The following is an 8,818-nucleotide window of genomic DNA, read 5'->3' on the forward strand; positions in this document are numbered from 1 at the left end:
AATATAGACAGAATTTGGTGTACGTTGTACTTCTAACCGCCACTAAGTGTTCTACATACGTCTCGTTTCTCCATAGTGGATTGCTTTCGACTTAGCTTCTATCTCGACATGTGCGTTTTCCTACAATCCGACAGACAGGATGGATGATTAGTAGTACTATTTGGATGTATTGAAAACGGGGAAATCTACCTCACGTCATACTACAAATATTTAATTCGAGTCTACTAACCTTTATACGCAGTACGCTGACAGTTATTCTATTCCTTGTGAAGTCTGCTTCTTCCTGTGAAATGGGTCAAATGGCTTCATAAATATTTTGTAAATCCGTATCCAATCCACCCAATGAGAACAGAGACTTCATTTTTTTTGTTGGATTTTGTTAAAAAATAGATTTCACACGTCTGCGGCTTTATTGGTTTGATTGTTTTTTTATTGTTTTTTTAGCTAAACAATATTATACAGTATGTACTGTACACAGGAGAAGAGGACCCCCGTGATCACTGATCCGACATCGGGCATCCCCCTTGGTGGTGACATGGCCGTTCGATCCCCTATTTATATTTTAGTTCTAGACAAAAATAACTTAATAAATAGGTAACTTTGACTATTGCAGCCAAACAAACTGCAGCTCTGATAATACAGCCAAGGGATCAAAATTGCTGCATCTACATATAGAGTGCATTATCTCAGTGTAGACACCCTGATATTCCTGGGCTATATGGAACAATCGGTGTTTTTCAAATGGCCATGGCTTTTTGGGCGGCAAAATCAAATGAACCGCCAATTTTCACGAGAGCGAAATATGTTTGAACACGAAAGTAAATCAGTAAAAGTTCACAAAAGAATTTGAGTGCGGAGTACTGATGGTTATATATTGACCATCATATGTGTGACATGCGTTTCCATTACAACACATTGTATGTACCGCCAGCTATCAGCGTTCAATAGTATTGTATTCGTTAAATAGTAATTGTATTGTTCTGCAGAACTATATAAACCATACGGAAACATGTCACATTCACAAGAAGATACACAGGGAAGCCCGAAGAGGGTGAAGGTCGATGCGACGGTCGAGGCGAGCACGAGTGCCGCAGACGATACCAGCGCGAGAGCAGTTGTAGACAAACTCAGCGCGAAAGCCGATGCTGAGGGTGAGATAATATAACGCTTAAAATGTTGATACGGCGTACACTTGTTTTGAATATTATGTTCCGAGTAACATCTCGTAAAACCATGCTATGCATTCATTTGGCTGTAAACACTGGGACGCTGACTTTCAGCTTAGGTCGTTTTCGGGGGGGGTTGGGGTAGTTGGCTAGTGCGAATATTTTTTTGCCATTCTTATGACGATAAGGTGGCTTGATGTTCAATTTGATCATTAGAGATCCATTGTTACAATACGGCGAACTATTACAAACGTATGGACGACGTAAAATGCGATTCTAGAGCAACTCATATACACTAGCAACTTTCACAACTCTCGATAAATAACACATGCTTGCATAGAGTTGAAATACTTGAGAGTTGAGAAAACGAAAAGACTGAACCACAACCACACTCTACTCCACAGTCAAAATAGTTGAGATGATGGACTGTCTGCGACGTGTCGGACAACAATGCGGCAATGAAGATGAGCTCAAAACTGCACTGAAGACTCTGGCTCTCTACGTAACAAATCTAATCGAGAACCCCACAGACTTCTCTTTCCGGGTATGTGTTGGAATTATAGCTACTATAACGTGAATGTCCACCTGATTGTTACTGTTCTGTATTACGAACACGAAACTCTTTGTATTTGCTTGGTTTTTGACACTGGCTCATCGTAGTGGCAGGGTGCTTGTGTGTGCGAGAGGCCGCGTTCTCTTATAATTCTTTTACATTTTTATCGGTAGTTTATACGGCAAACTGCGGACCAGGTATCTAATACACGATATGCCTTCCCACATGCAGACGATAAACCTCCGCAATGTAAAATTCCACGACCGAGTAGGACGATTCAGCGCTGCTATTGATTTTCTAAAGCTCACTGGATTCCAGGAGCTGAAAGCTGACACAAAAGAGGGTAAGTCAATTCTATACATCCATGCTACTATATATACACATCTGAATCTTGTGATTTATAACGGGCGTATTGATTGCTACATTGCTGTAGCTTTCTGACGCAACTTACCCTTGCCTACCCCGCCCTGTGACATAATACAAAAATATCCTCGATTCTCTACTCGCACGAGGAAAGGGTCGGGAAGGTTCTACCCATGTACAGCCAGCTTTGAAATGTACATATTAATTTATTGTCTGTGACCTTTTGATTTGTATCTCTGGCATACTTTCGGCAGGCGAACCTGTGAAGGAGTCATTGGTCATTGAAGATGTGCACGTGATGCTCATGGCTTTTGCGAAAATCACTGTAGACGCATGTATGAAAGAGTACGGGGTCGGCGATGAATCAAATAAGGGAAAGGAAAAGGTATACACAGTAGCTTAAGTGTCTATGGAATTACACATGCGCTTGCATCTGTTCACGATATCCATCGCATAATAATGAGCTTCTCGATACGAGATTCCCTGGATCTATCTTCCTCAACTTATGAATGAGATGAGTGCTGTCGCTTTGCAGCAGTCACGGGAGTTATGGCTAGCAAGACCGTTTTCATTTCAGCCGCAACTAAAGTGGTGGTAGTATTTTACTGCCAATAGAGCACAATAGTTGCGGTAAATCCAGTATTAATCGCCTCTGTGTATGCGTTTTGCACAAATAGGTTGCAACAGGCATATATCCTTACTTGCATACGCCACGTGCCAGGCTGAGTTTGCCCTTTTCACGTCTCATTGGGTAGTTCCATGTTTCATCTATATCAGGCTGCAGCAGACACAGCCGGAATAACATATGAAGATTACGACAGCGAAGTTGACGTCGATGATGAAGATGATGGGCACGACGACACGTGCGCCAAATGCTTTACAGAGGGTGAGCTGATAATGTGCGAGGCGTGTCCGAACTCGTACCACCTGGGGTGCTGTATGCCCCCGTTGGAGGTGAGTACGAAGTATTCTAGTTATTGGTTTCACGTCCTATAGTACAAATCTTATCATGCGAGTTCTTAACATTGCTTGTATGTATAACTCCCCGGAATGTTCTTTCGATGACGAGTTCACTATGTTTTATGTATTCTTGATGTATCTATATTGTTTGTTCATGAATACATTTGATATGAGCTGCGTCTCAGTTAGTGACGTACGAGTTACATTCGATTTCTATATTAGCAAGAACGGGTTTAAGGTCCAGGATTTGGAGAAGAAAATCGGATGTATTTCTACTACGCTTCCATGCTACGCTTCCATAATGTTGCTGTTTTGAATAGTGGTTGTTGATATTCGATCTATGCGAAACATCCTACCATTCGTATCAGTTTTACCTGCTAATGTGTAGGATCTGCATATGCGTCTATTGCCGACAGTAGATGTGCCTTCTGAGGCGGTCGTGAACGGACAGATCGTGTGAATATGTGGTGTGCTAGCAGCCGCTAACTATTGTCACCTCAGTGTGTGTTCCAGTCAATGGACATAGCTCCAATGACAATCTAAGCTTACTTACCAAATTTTTGAGCACTTCTTTCCACCATAAAACCGGCTGAATTTAATATATTAACGAGTGGCGAAGGACTGATCTTACTCCCTCCTCATTCTACACTTCTCAATGGACAATTGCTACTTCCACCCTCCTATTCAATCGCTATAGTCCGTGCCAGAGGGTGACTGGTATTGTGGCGTATGCACTATGACGCGCGAGAGTACTGGGGAGCCACAGAACACCAGTGCTTCTTCAGACAAGGTAGGTTAAATGCTACTATTGTATGTATGTGCCTTGTTTGAAGTATTACTGCTTCTAAGTGGTTGTCCTGAGCTAATGTCCCGAAGTAAATTAATACCGGGGAATATTCTTTGGTTGAAAACATGTGTATCTGTCTGTAATACAACAATCATACATTTTTTTCTTTCATTTCCCATTCTTGGCGGATCATATTCGTCATTTTAATGCAGCTGTTTGTATATAAGCGCTTTATATCATGTCACATTCTTGTTAGTGGCGTGGGATGCATGTGCTATGAATATGTCAAGCTGAATGTCTATGCAGAGTTAAAGTGAGGGGAGATCAGTGTATGATGATCCCAGCGTGCTATTATGTACTTGATAAACAGTTTCAATTGTATCGGGTGAATCACGCTGAAGCACAGGTGGTATAGCTTGTGCTTGAGCGGGTCTCCAGAAGTGGTGGACGATCCATATGGCTCATTTGGAACTGACTGCGTCTTGGGCCTGTACTGGGCACACTTACATCTTGCACGTTGTCACTATGCGGCCCACGCCAATTTTATTGACACCTAATTCCACCGTATTCTTGCCATTATAATGGTTCGAAGAGGTATGATGGAAGATTGGCTTTTATCGAGTGTATACGTTTGTCGCCATTCGTGGCGTGTATGCTGGCTGAGCTTGCAGTAGACAATATATATTATGCAGGCATATTTGACGAAGGTGCATTCTTGAATACCAAGCAGTATTTTTCTGCACTTTGTGAGCGTAGCGAATGCGTGATTCGAAATGGTGGGTTTTTTTTTGCGATTCCGTGTCGGTTAGGAGCGACTGAAATTATATCAAAACACGGATTGACACATCTATGCCTAGAAAAGATATTTGGATGCGAACATGTATATCCACAGTTTTCTGAGTCTCACCTTTTCCTTTTGACTATTCTCAGAATATTCCTGCTTTCGTGAAACCTGACGAGGGAAGCGCGAGTAGTAGTGGCAGCAGCAATAACGTTACAAGTGTATGCTCCCGAGCAGATACACAGACAGACGTTGCAGTTCAGGAAGCACCAACAGACAGTCAAGAGGCACCTTTGATAAGCCAAGATGCCGCTCCAGATAGTCAGAAAGTAACTGCGAGTAGCCAGGATGTATCAACAGAGAGCAAAGTGAGCGTGCCGGTCAACACTGCGCCACAATCAGCTGCTAACGCCGAAGATGCCGCGCGACGCGTGACATAATGAGCATAGTGGCTGGCTATGGGCTATCCGGAGGAGCTGGTCAGGTGTGTGATTTTGACATTTTTTTGTGACAGTATAGCCGATTTCAATTAAAGTAATTTTGTGCAATAGGCCAGACAGTTTTACATAGGGAGTTTTTTGTCATTCTCGGCTTGATCTGTGGAGCTCTGGTGCATATCATACCTCATTCCCGGTAGCACTACATATTTTACACATAGTCGGAATTTTGGATTGAGACGTAGATGCTGCGCGCGGTATATTTTAATATTACACATTTATTACTCCCATTTGCAATGTCGTGCAGGACTTGTTCTGTGCAGACGTCTTCAAATGTTCAAATCATGTTATTATACGCTGATCATTAGACACACTTTATGGACCTTGGCTTTATCGCCTTCACTTCACTTCATTATCGCCTTCCCTTTAAATCTGCTCCGTGATGCGTCTTACTTTTCTGTAAAATTATCGCAAAGTGAAAAATGTAGGGGATTTCCGATTATTCAACTATTTATCTGCTGCTCTAACTATATACAGAGAAATCTACCAAAGGGAGAATCGGGATATTAATCGCACCATTGATATGTTGGTTAATACATTCGGCGCAACTGTTGAAAAAGAAATTATGCTGCCGAATTAAATATCACCGCGTCAGACAAAAGAATACTGTCAAAAATAAGATTTTTTTCAAAAAATAAACAGATCTCGCTCACATCCAATTAGCTTGTCAGCGAACTTGTATTGAGAGAACCAGCACTATCTACCCGTTTTGTACACGAGAGTGGCTCTCATACAGAAATACGGTAAGAACAGCCGGAACAAGAGGGTAGAACACATTCTAGTTTCAAGATTGATAAACGTGCTACAAAATGTTTCTGTTTTTATTAACGATGGAACAGCAATGTGCATGCCAGGGTAGAGTCAAGTAGCCGCGTGGCTAGGGAACACTGGTGTATCGTAAAGTAGCAGCCGATTCCTTGGGCGAGATATTTGAGACTGCAACGTCAGTGAGTAATATCAGTGAGAGATTTCAGTGAAGCTCTTGTACGCAAGCTCACGAATTGTTTGCTCCGTCCACTCTGTTAGTTCAATCTGATATTGTCCTGATATTGTCATTTGAACAAAGGGGCATGAGTTGGTGAGCTGCAAGTCTTTTCTGGCCATGGCCGTTGCCTCAGCAGGGATACTTGTCGAGTAATAAGATGCTTTAAATCAAATCATTCAGAGATTTTCAGTGCCATATAGACTTGGTTGCGGACGAGAAAAATCAGAGCATTGCGAAAAACTATCCACTACGAGTTTTATTCCACGCCTGACACTTTCGGTTGCTGTTTGTCAGAAATGCCGTTCGGGTTTGTACAAGCCATACAATGAACCGAAGCTGAGCCTCACGAATGTACGTGGGCTACTCACTCGTGTGGTAAGCATGGCTTGTAATATTGCATTGATCAAATATTACCTAGTGTTGTTGCAGGTTTAAACATATTATTCGTCTGGTACGGGTTTAGACCAACTAACACTCACAGCAGGGCCACGATGGTGTTGCAGGGCTCATACGGGGCGCATTCCATTGCCAGGTAATGATGCAATGCCTATCAAAATTCAGCATAGTTGACTAACCCTGCATATCATCCGGTACTCGTACGTACAATATGGTTTTGTCAGACTTGTACATGCAATATGGTATTGTCGGACGCATATAATTATCTCAATACGTCACATCTCGGTGCCACCGACCTGGTCCTAGGGCTCGTATTCTAATTTACATTTACTTTGCGTAGTAGATACTTGGGAAGGCAGTGACTCCAAGCGTTGCATCCCTCATGAGTTTAGCAATTCAGGCGGAGGCAACGATGATTTGCACGTTTGCATCAGAATCGACTTATGATTACAAAATGGGATCTGCTCACAGGCATTGCTGACTAATATACAACAGGTGCCTATGTGGCCCAAGTTGTTGAGTTTTCCGCACAAATTGTTCTACAGGGTCGCTGCTGGCAAATTTACTCATTGCTTGACTATGATCATTGTATTCGCGGAGGGAAATTAAGACAACGCATAAAATATGTTTGCGCTAAATCTTGCACGAGCACGCCTGACATATATACTCGTGTTTCCATCGGATCTCTGACACCAATCAAAAACTCGCTCAGCAACCATTTTCGCTCGGGCTAATGTTCGCCTTATTCCCATCTACCTCGTTTACGTGGGCGTTCATTTGCTCGTGCGTATTCTTTATCGGGTGTGTGAATGCGAGCGTGTATTTTTCTTGTGTTTATGCTCATGTAAACGTTTAGTGGTATTCTCCTCAGGCCCATAGCACAGTCGTTGTGCCCTAAGGAAATGCGGCTTAATCGTAGGCCAAGTGGCTCGGTGTATCCCAGGTGTTATAAAAATACACAGCGCCATCCGGACTGGTCCAGTTAAAGTTGTCGCCGTGTATGCAAGCTGATCAACGAAGATATCATTCAGTTTAATATATACACAAGGCCGTATTGAGAATAACCCTGCCATTTGTAGATCTGTACTTTCATTGCGGGAAGGTACTAACAGCGCGGTCCAGTAAAAAAAATTGCGTTGTAATTGAGCATAATATTACACGGCTGCCAATCAATTATTTCCCCGCTTCGCCAAAACCGAAAGATATTACCCTAAATATCCATTCATGGCAGGTAAATGGTTCACATACGGCAACTATGACCACGCAATCACAAAATTGGCCTACTACTCAAGTGCGACAAGATAGATTCTTAAGATACATACCAAAAAATTACTGGCTTCGCCTTCCATACGATTACCAATGGAACCCAGCCCAACAGCATTGAAAATGGTCATCACATCCACACCTCTGGCAGTCAACAAGTAAAAGCCGGCGAGGGTAGATGCCCACACAGTACTGTAAGTGATAGCCGCGATAGGACCATACATCTGGGGTAGAGTGGATGTAATCAAATTAATAATTAGCATGTACAATCGACATTATGAAACGTGGTTTGCGTTATCCCTCCATCGCACTACCCCGACTAGGTGATAGCTTTGTGGTAATGCTCACGCTCACCATATGTACCGATCAATACCAGTGCACTGAACAATTACAGGCAAAATAGTCGTGGATCCCGGTACAGTGACAGAAAACTATATTCCAATCATACATCGTATCCCTCGGCACCCCAGAAAAGCATGAAACACGCATATAAGTGGTACCAATGTGCATTGAATATGTAGCAACAGAAGCCTCATCACAAGCTACGTGGCACCACAAACAACAAGGATATGATGTACATACAACAAAATTTTGTTTCTCGTTTTATGCAGCGAAATATATAGCCATTCTTCTTATTTCTTCACGTAATTGGATGCAGTTATGCTGACATAACATGAACGTGTGACGACATGTTTAGCCAAGAAAAATTTGAAACAAGAATGAACATTGAAGACAAGCACACGCAAACACGCACACACCAACAATACACACACACACAGACAAAACACACGTACGCAAGCACACTCAGACGTAAACACACACGCGCGCACGCACATACACAAAAACTCAAACACACACAAACCCTTATATACATATTTATGTACGAATATATCCCACACACACACACACACACACACATATATATATATACATACATATACAAACATACATACACACACACACACACAACCCTTATATACATATTTATGTACGAATATATCACACACACACACACACACACATATATATATATATATATGTATATACATATACATATACAAACATAC

General features: G+C 42.2%; 3 protein-coding genes across 3 annotated transcripts in view; 1 reads left to right on the plus strand and 2 right to left on the minus strand.

Annotated features, from left to right (window-relative positions):
• Window positions 1-190, minus strand: part of SARC_05484 (hypothetical protein) — a 6,682-nt gene extending 6,492 nt beyond the window's left edge. Inside the window, exon 1 of the mRNA XM_014300644.1 lies at window positions 60-190. Within this exon, the coding sequence (XP_014156119.1) occupies window positions 60-74 (15 nt within the window). The 5' untranslated portion in view covers window positions 75-190. The remainder of the gene's footprint in view (window positions 1-59) is intronic.
• A 437-nt stretch (window positions 191-627) lies between these two features.
• Window positions 628-5,758, plus strand: SARC_05485 (hypothetical protein). Its single transcript, XM_014300645.1, has 8 exons — window positions 628-1,151; window positions 1,571-1,710; window positions 1,951-2,062; window positions 2,337-2,467; window positions 2,860-3,036; window positions 3,740-3,832; window positions 4,760-5,094; window positions 5,585-5,758. Exons 1-7 carry the CDS (start codon window positions 1,010-1,012, stop codon window positions 5,048-5,050), a joined length of 1,086 nt encoding a protein of 361 aa, XP_014156120.1. The 5' UTR covers window positions 628-1,009; the 3' UTR covers window positions 5,051-5,094; window positions 5,585-5,758.
• A 164-nt stretch (window positions 5,759-5,922) lies between these two features.
• The window catches only part of SARC_05486 (hypothetical protein), a 4,011-nt gene continuing 1,115 nt past the window's right edge, over window positions 5,923-8,818 (minus strand). Inside the window, exons 2-3 of the mRNA XM_014300646.1 lie at window positions 7,811-7,975; window positions 5,923-7,495 (exon numbers count right to left, since the gene is read on the minus strand). Of these exons, the coding sequence (XP_014156121.1) occupies window positions 7,283-7,495; window positions 7,811-7,975 (378 nt within the window). The 3' untranslated portion in view covers window positions 5,923-7,282. The remainder of the gene's footprint in view (window positions 7,496-7,810; window positions 7,976-8,818) is intronic.

This window comes from Sphaeroforma arctica, assembly GCF_001186125.1.
Source record: "Sphaeroforma arctica JP610 unplaced genomic scaffold supercont1.352, whole genome shotgun sequence".
Classification (NCBI taxonomy): domain Eukaryota; class Ichthyosporea; order Ichthyophonida; genus Sphaeroforma; species Sphaeroforma arctica.

What these genes read in the sequence shown, in the direction of transcription:
- SARC_05485 (XM_014300645.1), top strand. Translation starts at nt 1,010, where the DNA reads ATGTCACATTCACAAGAAGATACACAGGGAAGCCCGAAGAGGGTGAAG. An exon ending in CGCGAAAGCCGATGCTGAGG is followed by an intron (nt 1,152 to 1,570) that starts GTGAGATAATAT and finishes TCTACTCCACAG; the next exon opens with TCAAAATAGTTGAGATGATG. An exon ending in GCTGTATGCCCCCGTTGGAG is followed by an intron (nt 3,037 to 3,739) that starts GTGAGTACGAAG and finishes CAATCGCTATAG; the next exon opens with TCCGTGCCAGAGGGTGACTG.